At 37.4% G+C, this 16634-nt stretch overlaps 1 protein-coding gene across 2 annotated transcripts in view; it reads right to left on the bottom strand.

Moving 5' to 3' along the window:
• The window catches only part of ATP7A (ATPase copper transporting alpha), a 165365-nt gene that overhangs the window by 18375 nt on the left and 130356 nt on the right, over nt 1–16634 (bottom strand). For both annotated transcript variants that reach the window (XM_082377008.1, XM_082377007.1), the window contains 10 exons: nt 15916–16070; nt 15567–15701; nt 13023–13217; nt 11274–11456; nt 9362–9578; nt 5007–5153; nt 3648–3790; nt 2206–2409; nt 1579–1696; nt 57–159 (listed from right to left, as the gene is read on the bottom strand). In XM_082377008.1, the coding sequence (XP_082233134.1) occupies nt 57–159; nt 1579–1696; nt 2206–2409; nt 3648–3790; nt 5007–5153; nt 9362–9578; nt 11274–11456; nt 13023–13217; nt 15567–15701; nt 15916–16070 (1600 nt within the window). The remainder of the gene's footprint in view (nt 1–56; nt 160–1578; nt 1697–2205; nt 2410–3647; nt 3791–5006; nt 5154–9361; nt 9579–11273; nt 11457–13022; nt 13218–15566; nt 15702–15915; nt 16071–16634) is intronic.

The following is a 16634-nucleotide window of genomic DNA, read 5'->3' as shown; positions in this document are numbered from 1 at the left end:
ACTGTGGGTGATAAAAGGAATATAAAAGACAAGCGTGAGCGAGCCATCATACTTACAGTTTAAGGAGGAGTGAAGAAAGTACTACTGAAACAGATGAAGCAGCCATTGCAGCAGATCCCATCCAGGGCTGCAAAACCAAACCAATGGGCATAAAAACTCCTAGAAAACAAGTTTGGATTAGTTAGACCAAACAGTACTAAACAGATTACCACTGTGTTCCTAATACATATATACAAATCATTTCCTTCTTTGATATTTATTCAGCAATTTATCCTCCTGTTGGTAGAGATTTATGTCGTTGCCAATTTTTCACTAATAGAGTGTTGCTGTGAACATTCTTGTACATGCCGCCCTGTGCACGTGTTTGAGAATTTCCCTAGGGTATATACCTAGAGGTGAAACAGCTAGGTTATAACATAGGCACACCTTCAACTTTAGGTAGATATTTCTCAGTTGCTCTCCAAAGTGGCTGTACCAGATCACAAACCCTCCAATAGTGTATGAGAGTTCATATTCTACAAACTCATCCACACTTGGTTTTGACAGACATTTAAAAATTTGTTCATATGATGGGGATGAGATAGACTTACTGTACTTGTAATTTTTTATGTGCTTATCTGTATTTTTTCTACTTTTTATACAGTGACCATATATTACTTGTATAATTTTTAAAAAATAACTTGTTCCATGAATTAATCTCTCTGGATTTTGTTCTTTTACTCTTTGTCCTCTCCATCTGTGTGTCCCTGTTGATAAACAGCTTTGTAATTGTTCTCATGTTATCTCATGTCCTTCTTTGGCTCTCAAACCAGAGAGAACAAGAAGAAAGTGATAACTATTTTTCTTATGTTATTACTAATACTAACATCTACCAAGCCCCTAAGTAATAGGGATGATCGGATGCTTATTAAATAATTCTAAACTGCTTTTTCTTGGTCGTATTCCTTTGTTCAATTTCTCTCTCTGTCTTTCTCACATCTGGTTCCCAAACTTTAAAAAAAACTGTTGGCTATTAGAACATTAAGAAAATTCTCTGCATGCTATAATTACAACAATGAAACAAGACAAAAACCAATACAGAGTAAAAAAAGACCAGAAAGACGTATACTAAAATACCAGCAGTAGTTGTGTTCGGGTAGTGAGATTAAAGGTAAATTTATTCTCTTCAGCAAAAACTAAATGAGTAAGCAAATAAGTACATATGTGTGTGAGAGTATATGGAGAAAGAGGTGAAGCAATGTGGCAAAATATTATTAACTGGTGAATTTTGGTGAAGGGTATATTGTTTTATTGTATCATTTTTCTCCTTGTTTATGTACATTTGAAAATTTCAAATACAAAGTTGAAGGTAAAAATAAGGTAAAAAAATAAAATAAACCTATCAGAAGGCTTATACATTCTAGGCCATAATGAACATGCTGAAAATTTAAATTATTGATTTTAAAATTACCTCTCACCATACCAGCAGGCTACATACAAAACTGAGCTCAAAACTAATAATAAGAAGACTAAAACTTCCAATATGGTAGGCCTCTAACGACTTCATGAAAAAAGCAATACAAGTTAATTGTCACATACCAGCAGCTATGGGAATTCCAATCAGATTATAAATTAGAGCAAAGACAAAATTTATCCGAATCCTCTTGACTGTCTTCCTTGATAAATCAATACTTGCCACTACATCCAGAAGATCATTCTGAGAACAGAAATATTTGTGATATTAGCAAGAGACTGTAACTTGACCAGTAACTTGTATTTGATACTGTGTATACCGAAGATGATGTGTACCTTACGGTAATATGTGAATTAACTACAAATCTGAGATATTGCTAAAAATTTGAGGCTGTCTTGGAAGGGATTTTTCTCAGGGTTCTAAAAATACTTTTAGGGTTGTATGCTGGTACAGGGACTAAATCCCACTAAAATAACCTCAGCAAGTATTTGTTGAAGATAAGAGTATGATAAGTATATTCCCAAATCTAATGCTTCACTTTAGAAGCTTGTCATTCTCATTTGCTTCGCTGAAATGAGAAAGTCTGGAAGTAATTACTAAGTCTTCTCATACTGCCATCTTGAACTCTCCCAGTCTCAATGGCTAGGAGCATGGGAATTCAAAGGGCACAATCATTGTGTTCAATATACGACACTAACCCTGACCATGTAGAGCAGTCTCACACTCCTCAAAGGTCAGACCATAGGACTTACCCGTATCAAAACCACATCGGCTGCTTCAATGGCTACATCTGTGCCTGTGCCAATGGCAATTCCAACATTAGCCATCGCCAGCGCTGGGGAGTCATTGATTCCATCTCCTACCATTGCTACCCGGTTCCCCTCCTCTTGAAGTTGCTTCACCTTAGCAACCTTGTGGGAAGGTAGAACTTCAGCAAACACCTTAGTAATGCCAACCTACGTGGGCAAAAATAAACTCCATTCATTTCAAGAAATATTACTGAGTACCTGAAATATAACTCGGCAATGATGAGCCATCAGTTTCCACCTACCAAATGTCCAAATTGTAAGAGACTAATAATATCCAGGGATAGTAAGGATATGGGGAAATGAGCTCTCTTATGCACTGTTGGTGGGTGTGTAAGTTGGTACTGTCTTTTTGGAGGGTATTTGGCAGCATCTATCAAAGTGTGCATGTCATTTGGTTCAGCAATTCCACCCCTAGCTATATTTTGGACATACCTGTACATGTATAAAAAGAAGTATGTCCAAGGATGTATATTACTGCCTTATTTGTAAAACAAAATTTTCAAAACCACATAAATTATTTTTTTTATTAGAGGAATAGTTAAGTACATTATGACGCATCCATACTATGGAATTCAATGCAATGATGTAGAAAGAATGAAATAACTTTATATGTTCAGACATGGACAAAGCTCCAAGGCATATATATTGTTATCTGAAAGAAAGCAAACTGCTGAACAATTTGTACAAAAATGATCCAATTTATGTTCAAAATACCAGAACTATACATCTGTATATGAACATATAAGCATATGAAAAAGTGTAAGGGGGTAGGGCTGGACAGGGAGGCTTGGGAAAATGGTGACTTAAACGTTTTACTTTATAGCCTTCTGTATTTTTTATACAAGAATGTATTTATATATTATCTTTATTATTTAATAGAAAAGGGGAGAAGGCATTCCAAAATAGAAAAGACTAACATGAGAAAAGTTTTAGAGGGAAGGCAAATGTGGGGGTGAGTAGCAGAAGAATGCTATGGAAGATGGTTCTATCAGTGGTATCCAGGATGGACTAGAGAGGAACGTGCGTGGAGCTACTGCTGTACTTTAGGCATGAGAGGATGAGAGCCTGGCTTAGGCTGGCAGCACCGGTGGAGACTATCAGCAACATTTCAAAGGAAGCATCAACAGAAACTGTGTACAATGTCACTCAAGCATCCCATGAACTCAGCAAATAGCTTTTTACTTATAACAGTTCCAGACAAAACCCAAAGTCCTTCCTGCATAGTATGCCAATTTTTCTTTAAGGAACCAGATATGGCTACTCGGGGATAATGAAAATAATAGGTAATATGACTTCTTTAGCAGCTGAAGGCAAGAAAGGAAATGTATGTGAAGAATGAGAAGTTACCACATACTCCCACCCCAACAACTAAGTAAACGCATTACCTGAGAAGCAATAGATCTAGCTGTTTTACTGTTGTCTCCAGTCATCAGAACTACTTCTAAGCCCATAGATTTCAGAATATGGACTGCCAATTCTGCTTCAGGCTTCACTGTATCAGCGATAGCTATCAAGCCGCACAGCTCATCTAATATAGGAGCACCAGAAGATAGAATTTGGAATATGGTAAAAGCAGAATAATATTCTGACTTAAAATTTCAGAAAGAAATGAATTTTGTTAAGTGAAGTTGTTCACGACTTAGCTTAACTCAAAATATCTCCAAGACCACATAGACTTTATACCACAAACCCTGCAACAAGCCTCCATACTTGGTTGTGAAAATTTCACAGAGTGAGGTAGGGCTTACTAATGAAGGTAATGATAGGAAACTGAAGAGACTTTACTGGATACTTATTTTCTTTCTTTAGAGAAGTATTGGCCAATAGCCCCAAACACTTTAGCTAATTTAAAGGCAAATGAAACTGAAAACTCATACTTCACCCTTTTTAAGGTGAAGGGGTGGATGGAAACAAAACTGGCATTTTATACTGGGAAAAAAATCACTACAAGTAGCTATTTTAAAAACAAAAATAAATGGTATTTTCTGCTTCTTCCTGGGCCTAAAAAGGCCATAGTAAGATACTGCCTTCATACTTAGCAAGGATTATAAATGTTGACTAATTAATCTCACAGCTAGAAATGTACCCTAAGAAATAATTTAACGAAATACCTAAAACCTCAAAGATGTTTACTGTGGTGTTACTTACAATAATAAAATATTAGAAGTAGCTTAAATTTCCAACAGGGGAATGATTAAGTTAGTCATAGTGTATAAGTATGATAAATGGTGCCACATTAAAATATGATTGGAAATATTTACCATTAAATAAAATAAGATAAAATAAAACAGTATATGTACAAGGAATTTTAAATTTTTATTCAACTTTGAGGTAAAATTTACATACAATAAAATGCACCCATTTATAAACAGTATATGTACTAATATTGTAATTCTGTGTGATGTGTATGAATATATATCCAGAAATATCAATTAAAACTGACATTGTGTTTAGATGATGAGATTATAAATATTCTTTTACTTTGCTATAATGTTATTTTTAGGTTTTAAAACAAATCCTTGATTAGCTTTTTTTAAAACCATAGGCCACGGAGGAAAATAACAAAGCCAGGCAAATGCAATAGAATTTTAAATTAATCAGTAACAATTATGTATTGCTGACATTTTTACTTTGCATTCAGGCTGCTTTTGAATAACACTCATAGTTCAGATGTCTCTCAAAAATACACAGAAAACAAGTGAAATCATGACACTGAGTCATAGTGTACTTAAGGAAAACCTTACCATCAACTGCTACCAATACAGCAGTCCGACCTTTTCTCTCATGTTCAGTCATGGAATCATTTACATCGTTATTAATGACAAGACCATTTCTAATCATCCACTCCCGGTTACCAATAAGAACTTTGTACTGCTGAGCATTAAGAGCATCTGAAGAAAGTACAGAAATGACATTTAGTGAACTTGTTTAATATTTATAACAACCCTTTAGGGACAGTCTTCCTCTCTAATTTTGCACAGTCACTACATTGGTTTTTTGGTAGAAAACAGCCTACAACAGTGATTTCCAGATGTTCAAGGAACATACTCTGCTCTTCCATGCCTCTGGGTCTTTGCACATGAGGAGTGAGGGCCACCTGGAGGTCCTCATCCCTCCTCTTCAAATACCAAACTGCATCATATATATTCTTTAAGAGCCAGTTCAAACGTTACTTTCTTGGTGACGCTTTCCATGTGACCCTTCCTTATGATCTTCCATAGCAACTGAATTAAATTAAAAATATTTATTGTGCATCAGTACAACCATCAGTGTTGGACAAGAACACACAACCATACTGATGTCTCATTTTAAATGTATGACCACTAACTTTAAGTGGGCCCTTAGTGATGCCTGGCTATTCTACTACATTTCCCTAGTCCATTCATTCTCCATTCCTTCTAGATGGCTACTTTATACCTTCTCTTCTCCCATTCTCATACCAGATGATGACTCTGCTTCCTACTTCAGGAAGAAAATAAAAGCAATCAGAAGAGAACTTCCACAAGCTCTTATTGCCACATCTACCCAACTGCCTGTGCCTGTGTACATACTGATCTAGCCTCTCTTCTGTTATTATAAACAGCCCCTACTCCTATTTAAGGGCAACTTCTCCACTTGCATACTAGATCCCCCTCCTTTGCCTATTTTATATTTATTTATTTATTTATTTGGCTGTTCTGGGTCTTAGTTGCAGCACACAGGATCTTCGTTGCAGCACGCAGAATCTTTAGTTGCAGCACGCAGGATATTTAGTTGCGGCATGAGGGCTTTTAGTTGCGGCATGCGGGATCTAGTTCCCTGACCAGGGATCGAGCCCAGGCCCCCTGCATCGGGAGTGCAGAGTCTTAACCACTGGACCACCAGGGAAGTCCCCCTTTGCCTATTTTAGAACGTCTCTCCAACAATTCTCCCCTCTCTCTCCTGCATAATCATATTTTCTATTTCTGCAGTACATAGTCCTATCTTTAAAAAAAGAAAATGAAACAACCCTCTCTTGATCTCATTTACCTCTCTAGCTACTACTCCATTTCTCTGCTTCTGTTCATAGCAAAACTTCTCAAAAGTGTTCTCTATCGGCTGCCCTCCAATTCATACCTTCCCATTCTCTTGTGAACCCACTCAAATAGAGCTTTTGTCTCTGTTACTCCAAAGAATTGTTCATACAGTACACCAGTGATCTTTAATAAATCTAATGGGTAATTCTTCGTCCTCATCTTACTTGCCCTATTAGCAGCATTTTAACACAGTTGATCATTCCCGCCTTGAAATACTTTCTTCATTTGGCTTCTAGATCACCACATTCTTATGAGCTACCTCCTCACTCACCACTTCTTCTGTCTTCTTTGCTGATCCTTCCTCATCTCACTGACCTCTTAATTTGTAGTGTTGCAGGGCTCAGTCCTTAAACCTCTTCAGGTTTAATCTCATTCCCCCTCTATCTACTCTTACTCCTTGATGATTTTTTTTTTTTTTTTTGGCCACACCTCGCCGCTTGTGGTATCTTAGTTCCCCGACCAGGGATCAAACCCAGGCCCATGGCAGTGAAAGCGCCAAGTCCTAACCACTGGACGACCAGGGAATTCTCAACTCCTTGATGATTTTATCCAGTCTCATGGCTTTAAATACCATCTATATCAGCGCTGTCCAACAGAACTTTCTGTGATGATGGAAATGTTGTACATCTGCTCTGTTTAATACAGTAGCCACTAACAACATGTGGCTATTAAGCACTGAAATGTGACTAGTATGGCTGAAGGGCTGAATTTTAAATTAAATTAAATTTTAATTAATTTAAATTTAAATAGTCACATGTAACTAGTGGCTACCATATTGGCCAGCACAGATCTATAAGTGGATGACTCCCAAGTCTACATCTCCAACCCAGTTTGTTTCCTTGGAACTCCAGACTTGTGCAGCCACCTGCCTCCTTGATAGTTCCATTTATACGACATCTCCACTTGAATACCTAACAGGCACTCAAACTTTAACATGTCAAAAACTGAACTCTTGATCACTTTTCCTCAATACTGCCCCTCCTGTGATCTTCTCCATCTTGTTTAAATGGTAACTCCATCCTTCTAAATTGCTTAGGCCACAAACTTTGGCCTAATTCCCCATTTCTAATCTGTGAGATCTGTCAGCCAGCTCACATCCAGGGGAATTCCCTGGTGGTCCAGTGGTTAGGACTCCAAGCTTCTGTTGCAGGGAGCACGGGTTCGATCCCCAGTTGGGGACTAAAATCCCACAAGACATGTCATGCAGCCAAAAAAAAAAGATATGTCCAGAATTTGACCACTTCTTAACGGCCTCTACTGTTATCACACTGGTCCAAGCCACCAGGGTCCTTAACAGATTTCCATGGAGGGGCTTTTGGATACATACAAACGTCCAAAACAGAAATTTTCTGAGTGGTGGGCATAGCTTTTACCACCTTCCTCCAAAGGTTCGTGATTCAAAAATAGGTTATAAACCACTGCAATAAAAGGTATTAGTCAGAAAGTGATATACTCAGGTTTGCATGTTAGAAAAATTACTCAAGCACAGATGGGTAGGGGGGTCCTGGCACACTTAGGTATGTATAGCATGTTTTTGGTCAGATGGATAGACCAACAGGAAACTCGGGAAACTGGCCTTGGCTGCAGATATGGATTTTAGAGGGGCAGTGGAAACCTACAGGTGGTAGAATTAAGTGATAAGCATGAACAAGACTGTACAGAGAGGACTTCCCTGGTGGCGCAGTGGTTGGGAATCCGCCTGCCAATGCAGGGGACACGGGTTTGAGCCCTGGTCCGGGAAGATCCCACATGCCACAGAGCAACTAAGCCTGTGCGCCACAACTACTGAGCCTGTGCTCTGGAGCCCGCGAGTCACAACTACTGAGCCCACGTGCCACAACTACTGAAGCTCACATGCCTAGAGCCCATGTTCCACAGCAAAGAGAAGCCACCGCAATGAGAAGCCTGTGTACCACAACAAAGAGTAGCCCCCAGTTGCCGCAACTAGAGAAAGCCAGTGCGCAGCAACGAAGACCCAACACAGCCAAAAAATAAATAAAATTTTTAAAAAAAGACTGTACAGAGAGAGTATGTAAAATGAGCAAAAGACAAAGAACAAAACTCTGAGGACACCCAACATGTGAGAGCAGGAGAAAAGAGGAATCAGAAGAGGATTAGAAAGAACAGCCAGGTAGGTGAGAGGAGAATCTAGAGAAAGCAGGGTCATGGAATCAAGGGAGAAAAACATTTTAGGAAAGAAGAAATGGTCAACATTGTCAAATGCCTTAGCGAGGTCATACAGCAATGAAGACTGAAAAGTGACCACTGGAGAGGGGACTAAATGAGATCACCAGTGGACTTAAAACAGTTTCACTAGTATGGATGGGGCAGAAGCCAAACTGTGCAGTGAAGAAGTGAATTCAGCCAGCCTAGACTACTCTTTCTAGAAGCTTGGATATTAAGGAAAAGAAAGACAGGTAGGATAAAATCTAGATGGGAATACAGTGATTTTGATGGAAGAAATGTTTATATGTTTAGGAGAAGGAGCTACGATAGAGCGTTGGGAAAAAAAGAAGCAAGGGGACATAACAGAGCATGAGGTCCCTGAGGAATCAAAAGAGGGTGGGATCTAGGGCAAAGATGAGGGGATTCATTACGCAAGATGAGGGATACTTCTTTCCCTGAAAAAGGAAACATTCTGAGCAAAAAAACCTGAAAGAACACATGTCTGAGAACCTTAAATTTCTGTGTGAAAAATAAGCCGGACAATTTACTTAGGGAACTAGGGGGAAGGCCATAGGAGGTTGTGAAGGATACAAAAGGTTTGGAGCAGCTGTGGTGAGAAATAAAAGAAAGACAGCTGAACTAAAAGATGGAAGATCAGCTAAGGCTAGACTTTATCACCCTCTACTGTAATCAAGGAGCACAACTGAAAAATGTTCTTGAGTAACTGAGTAAAATAATTAGAAGGCCTACAGTGAAACTGATTTACGAAAATGAAACCATGACACCAATCTTGTTTCTTATATAACAGTTCAGATTATAAAGTTAGACATCTGTTAATAACTGTCCCATAATTGGTACTACAAAGAAAATTAGCTTACTTGAGAGCTGGGCATCAATAATCATGGAAGATGAAGTTGATGACTGTTCATTACTTGTATCTATTTGAACCAGGGATGCATTTTTAATATTATTTTCCTCTATCTTCCAGTTATCCTTGTGTAGCAAGCCTTCGATATTGGTGACTTTACAGCTAATACCACAGCCTGGCACAACCTGGAAATCTATGCAGGTACCCAAGGTTTCAGTGTCCAGCTCCTAACAGATAGAAACAGAAGGATTTCCTCTGCTGTTCTAATAATCCAAGGTCCTCATTAGCAAGATCAAAGATTACTGCTGGTTAATTCTAAATGTTTAGACACAATCTACATGCCTGGTTAATTCTGAATGTTTAGAATAAAACTGTCACTTATCATAGCCTATTTGACAGTGGGTTTTGATAAGGACGAAGGAACAGAGCATTGCGTATAATGTTCAAAGTTAGAAGAGAACCTCACAATACTTATTTTAAATCCCACTTTATAAGATTTATACCAACTTTCGGGAAAGAAAATGTGGAAGGTTTATCAATATTCTCTGTCCTTTCCAGTAGAGATCTACAAGTTACATATTTAATTCTATTTTCAAGTCAGATTTTCTATTAGGTACAGGGAAAAGGGTAACAAGGAACAGGGCCTTCAGTTACCAGAGGGTCTCTCTAGTATGATTGTGTGTCCTTAGTGAGCCAAAGAATTCTGGTGACCATCACTGTTTCCTGTCTCTTTATATCTTCATCCTCTCTGTTATTTGATTTGGGTGTAAAGAAGCCAGGTCAGTAATAGGTAAAAAGGAAAGAACAAATAAAGAAATGGCAACACCAATGGTGAAACTGCCACGTTCTAACTGAAAGACTCTGTGAGATAATTTACAAAGAACTTATACAAATCAATGAGAAAAAGGTAAACAATCTTATGAAAAAATAGGCAAAGGATACAAGCAAACAGGGTATAGAAAAAGAAATTCAAATGGCCAATACACATGTGAAAAGATGCTCAACCTTATTCATAATTAAAAAAATGCAAAGTAAACCATCAATGAATAAATATTTTTACTTATTGAATTGGAAAAAATAAAATGTTGGTGAGAATGTAGGGAAATGGGCATTCAACTTCTTGTGAAAATATGAACTGGTACACCTTTTTGTGTGGGTGTTGATAATATCTGTCATTTGAGCATTGGTAATATTCATCAGAATTTAACTGCATGTATCCTTTGATCTAGCAGTTGCATTGATAGGCATTGAATATTAGAGATAAATGTGCAAAAGCTGACAAGGATGTTAACTGTACATTGTAAGAGCCAAAAAACCAATCATACAATAGAATACAATATAGTCATTAAAAACAATGAGGCAGATCTATATGTCCTGATATGGAAAAATCATTTAATAAAATCTTTTTAAAAGGTACCAAAGATTGGTCATTGTATCACCTTTCTATGTAAAGTTTAAAAAATAATAAATGCTGGTATATGAACTAAAAATGGTTAACAGATGCACACTTTTGTGAATATACTAAAAATTATTGAATTGTAACTTTACAAGGGTGAACTTTATGGTATGTGAATTTTACCTCAATAAAGCTGTTATTTAAAAAGACTGTTAACAGGTTAATACTTGTTAAACTTTGGAGAGAGGAATTATGGAAGGGGGCAGGGAATGAGGCTTTCCTTTTTTGTTATGTAACGCTGAATTATCTCAATTTTCCTACCATAAATATGTATTACTTCTATATTAATTTTTCAGTTAACTGGGGTTATCTGTGTGGTAGGGTTATAGTTAATTTTTGTTTTCATCTTTATACTTTCCTGCATGAAGCAATTAAGACATACAAAATAAAATGAGAAAACACGAGTCTCTCTAGCTTAATACCAACTGTATATGTAAATCATGAATAAACAAGGGAAAAATTGTACCTGCTTGCAGTATTTGGTTATGGCTGCTCCTAGAGGGTGTTCACTGTTACTTTCAGCAGTTCCCACAATGGCCAGGATCTTATTGCGTGACATTCTGTTACTTTCCACTAGAACCTTTACTTGATTCACTACTGGGGTTCCATGGGTAATGGTTCCAGTTTTATCAAATACCACTACCTTTACCTGTAAGAAAATCAAAATACAATGCACCTATATGGTTTGATAATTCTTAATATCAGCTTTCCAGAAATGAGAAAAAGGTTTACTTTGACAAACACATTACTATCTTGTTTCTTAATAAGCTGACCTTTGATTTAATTGGACTAAATAAACTGTCTTTGGGAGAATAAAAAGAAGGGAGAAAAAGGGAAGAAATATCCTTAGTTACACCTAATAGCCCTCCCTTGCAAATGTTCAACGTACTGTGGACATATGTTAAATAACTAGAACTACTTGTTAAGAGTTGACTGTTAATAGGTAATTAAGAGATGTCTCTAGTTCTTCTAGGGAAAGAGAAAGGCTTTCAGTACTAATGAACAGATCTGTAGGGGAAATCTGGGCAGTAGGCAAATGATTATAAGTAAGTAATTAAGTTGAAGTGTGCACCAGATAAGACCTTCTGGGTTGCTTTGACTTTATTGGGTCTAGATGAGAAGCTTGGCCTGCGAAGAGACAGCTCAGGGAACCAACGAGGGAAACTCAGACCAGGTAGGAAAAAGGAAGAGTCTGGAACTAAAGAACAGCCACCTCACAGTAAACTCGGATAACGACCCTTGAGAAATGAATAGCTTGAGGAACTGAGATGAAAAGAGATATGACAACTAAATACAAAGCATGATTCCGGACGAAATTAAAAACAGCTATAAAGGATTATGGAGTCAGCTGAGGAAACTGGAATATGGACAACAGATTAAACAAGAGTATTATATCAATATCAACTTCTTGATTTTGATCTTTGTACTGTGGTTATGTAAGAGATTGTCCTTGTTCTTAGGAAAGGGGCTTCATACCTGCAGTAAAGGGTATACGGGAGTTCTTTATACTATTCTTGCAACTTTTATTTAAGTTTGAAATCATATCAAAATTTAAAATTACTATAAAAATTAGTAGCCTGTATTCACTGGCTAGATGAGGCTCCAAATCTAAGCTGTGTTCTGTGTTTACTACATGCATCTCTTTATAGTTTATATCCTCATAATAAGAACATACTAGAAGGAACATGGTTTTAGTTTAAGTCAAATAGCCTTGATTGAGATTGTGATGGAAATTCTAATAGGAGAGAGATCAGGGACAGGATTATATTCCTGAAGTCATAGTTGCAAACTGTCAGCTGGTGGCAGCAAAGGCAGAGGAACAGCAAGCCCTATCTAATCGCGAACAGCACAAACATGGAGTCACACACAAACAGGTTAGAAGCCTGATAGACTTGGGCAAATTGCCTGAGCAAATATCTATGGTGTCTTCCTGCCCTAAAGACCAGTCTAATCTGAGCTGGGATAGGACTCCAGGTTTTCCACACCAGGGTCTACTCTAAAGAGAGTAGGTCTGGAGTAGTTTGAGAGGTCTCATATAACTAAGGCCAATCCAGAGCAGAACCAAACTGACACCTTTCCTGCCTCAACCCTCACGATAGTGTCAGAAGAGGCTCAGCTTACGGACTATGTAGAAATAATTTAAGACTCTATTTTTCAATATGGGTGCTATTGCCAGTTTGAATGAGACAACTCTTAGTTCTGGGGAGTATCTTACCTTATGAGCCATCTCCAATGGCTCACCACCTTTGATTAGTATGCCATTTTGAGCGCCTACTCCTGTACCCACCATCACGGCAGTTGGAGTGGCCAATCCCAGTGAACAGGGGCATGCAATGCACAGAACTGTGATTGAGGCTTGGAAAGCAAAGCGTATTATTGTTTCTGTTCGGGAGATACTTCTGTTGTAGCCCTTGAGAAGAAAGGCATGAATTTTGATTACTGATTCAGAGCTGAATAAAACAAAAGGAACAAAGCTTAACTCTACTTAAATAAAACCACAATTTTGGAGTCACACATAATCTTGCTTAGTTACCAACATATGTTTTAGCTATTAGTAAGAAAACACTTTTTTTCTTTTATGAATATAAGATATTGTTGACATAACTGGTAAACAAATTACAGTCCTAAAATCAAGATTTCAATCTTGCTGATTCCAGAGTTACAAACTATGGAGTGAATATAAGGAACATAATAAAAGTCAACTCCCCCCCCCATATTGAGAGAATAAGTGTTTTTATTAGGGACTTTCAAAAATAGCTGCAAACATAGGACCTAATTCTCAACATATTTGATCCTGAACAAAAATAATTCTGTACTTCTGTATACTAACACCATAAAGCTGTCTTTCACACTATTCTTTAAAGACAATGAAAAAAATCACCCAGTTTGCAAAGGTTGCTTCACCACATTTCAATAAAGTTCTTTTGGACAAAACAACGTGAACTGAGTATATCTGGTAGTATAGCTCTTAGTGACATTGAGTATTTGCTTCTGTGGTAAGTATGATCGATAGTATTAGGAGAAATCTCCTAAGACTCCCTGAATTCATGAGAAAAATTCCTGAAGGAGACACGTTCCAAAATACTTCCCAGAAATCCTCTTGTTCAATGAGTACTCAACCAATATGAATCATTTAAAGAAACTTTTTAATATTATACTAATGACCATATTGTGGAATAGATACATAGATGTTATGATTCTACCTGTTCTTTAATTGAAGGGACAAACAGCATGAAACAGTGTACAGCATGGCATTTTTAAAAGAAAGAAACACAACAAAGTAAGACTTTCTTAGTAATAATGGTTTTACAGTGCTATGTTCTTACTAAGTTCTCAAATACTTAAACTAAGTGATCATCTAAGAGTTATATATATAGAGGGAGACAGAGTTGGAAGGGATTTTCATAGACATCTAAGCTTATGCTTTCATATATGTCATAAGTGTATGTTTTCACCTACACTAATTCCAATCCTGAAATTTAGGTATTATTATCACTATATTACAGATGACAAAACTGAAGATAAGAGAAATTCAGTGACTTAAAGGTTTTATCTCTAACATGAGTTACAGTCCAGGTCTACTTTACCGCTTTATGACACCATACGTTAGAGAACATCATAGAACTAGAGAGAAGCAGACACTAATATTATCTTATATTTATAAAGCATTTAATAAATTACAAAGTATGTCTAATATATATCATCTTATCTAACTTTTACAACTGCAAGTTATGTTGGATGAGCATTATTAAAATCTCACTTGAGAGGTGAGGAAACCAAAGCTCAAAGAGAAATTAAGTTGACCTAAGATCACACTGATGGTATGTGGCAGAGCTGAGATCCCAAGATTTTCCTCAATATATCCATTGTTCTTTGTGAAAGCAAAATCATGCTGGGACTCAGACTAAGTATAAAATGTGAAAGGTCACTATAGGCATACCTCGGAGATATTGTGGGTTCAGTTCCAGACCACCGAAATAAAGTGAGTCACAAGAATTCTTTGGTTTCCTAATGAATGTAAAAGTTATGTTTACACTATACCGTAGTCTACTAAATGTGCAACATCAGTATGTCTCAAGAAACATGTACATACCTTAATTAAAAAATAATGCTGTTGGAAAAATGGCGTCGATAGACATGCTCGACGCAGGGTTGCCACAAACCTTCAATTTGTAAAAAACACAATATCTGCAAAGCACGATAAAGCAAAGTGCAATAAAACGAGGTATGCCTGTACTTGCTTTTGGAAAATCACAAGTCATAATGAAAAAAACCTTTTATGTTTTCTTTTATATTTACAGAAATGCAAATGTTATTCTTATCACCCTCTCACTCCAGTCTGTTAAAGATACCAGTAATTATTAGTTATTTTCCAATTAATTACTTATGCAAAAGATTCACGGGCTTCCCTGGTGGCGCAGTGGTTGAGAATCTGCCTGCTAATGCAGGGGACACGGGTTCGAGCCCTGGTCTGGGAAGATCCCACATGCCGTGGAGCAACTAGGCCCATGGGCCACAACTACTGAGCCTGCGCATCTGGACCCTGTGCTCCGCAACAAGAGAGGCCACGATAGTGAGAGGCCCGCGCACCGCGATGAAGAGCTGCCCCCGCTTGCCACAACTAGAGAAAGCCCTCGCACAGAAACGAAGACCCAACACAGCCAAAAAAAATAAAAATTAATTAATTAATTAATTTAAAAAAAAAAAAAGATTCACACACTGTTTTACATATGAAAAAAAGGTGTTATAAGTCACTCACAGGAAAGTAGGTTTCCACGATTTCAAAATTCAGAAATCCAATTATAATCCAAACCAAAAGGGTAGCAATGGAAACAATGACAATAAAAGGAACAAAGTAGCCACTGAGTTTGTCTGCAAACTGCTGGATAGGAGCCTAGAATTAAAAAATAATAATAATGATATGTATATCAAAGTCTCCTTTTTTGATAATGAATATAGAGCATATTTAGTACTGAGCACAAATATTTTAATAAACTCCATATTAATACAGCTAGAATTAATCAAAGGAACACATAAAAACTAGATCAAGATTTATACTGAGTGGGCTTTCATGAAAATACTTTGTTTCTCCTAGGGAGTTAATTTACCTTTGATGTTTGTGCCTCCTCTACAAGTCTGACAATTTGAGAAAGGGTTGTGTCTGCTCCAACATGGGTTGCACGGATAAGGAGTGACCCATTCTGGTTAATGGAACCAGCAATCACTGTGCTGCCAGACTTCTTAGCCACAGGCATTGCCTCCCCTATATAAGGAGTAAAGATACATTTAGGGAGCATAAATAAATACTATCTTGAAATATACAGTTATCTGTCAATGTCAATATCTAGAAATGAGATTCTTCCTTCCTGAAATAGAATCTGGACAAACGCCTAGGTGAAGGTTGCCCTCTCTTTTTCCTTATGTCAGTTCTGGGCCAAACCCAGGGATATATATCTTAAACTGGAAAAACCTAATGTGTTAACTCTTATTGGCAGGTACTTTTGGACCTCCACCCTAGTCTTAGATCATTGGTTCTCAACCTGTTTCCAAGGAGCATTTATAAATGTAGGAGAGAGTTCTTGCTTGTAATAACTACAGGTGGAGCATGGGGTACTGCTACTCCAATTAGGTAGGTCAGGGTCAGGGATACTAAATGTACCATAATGTGTAGGATAGTCAGTCAGAACTAAGAACTGTCCCATCCAAACTAGCAATAGCACCCCTACTGAGAAACACAGAATCCTAAATTATTTCCACACAGTTCATAAACTGAGCCTCTTTTGGCACTATTGTAAGGACTGAGGTAGGAAAGGTGTTATTTTGGTTC

Source organism: Balaenoptera borealis, assembly GCF_965194805.1.
Source record: "Balaenoptera borealis genome assembly, chromosome: X".
Taxonomy (NCBI): Eukaryota; Metazoa; Chordata; class Mammalia; order Artiodactyla; family Balaenopteridae; genus Balaenoptera; species Balaenoptera borealis.
This window is presented reverse-complemented; position numbering and strand designations above follow the sequence as displayed.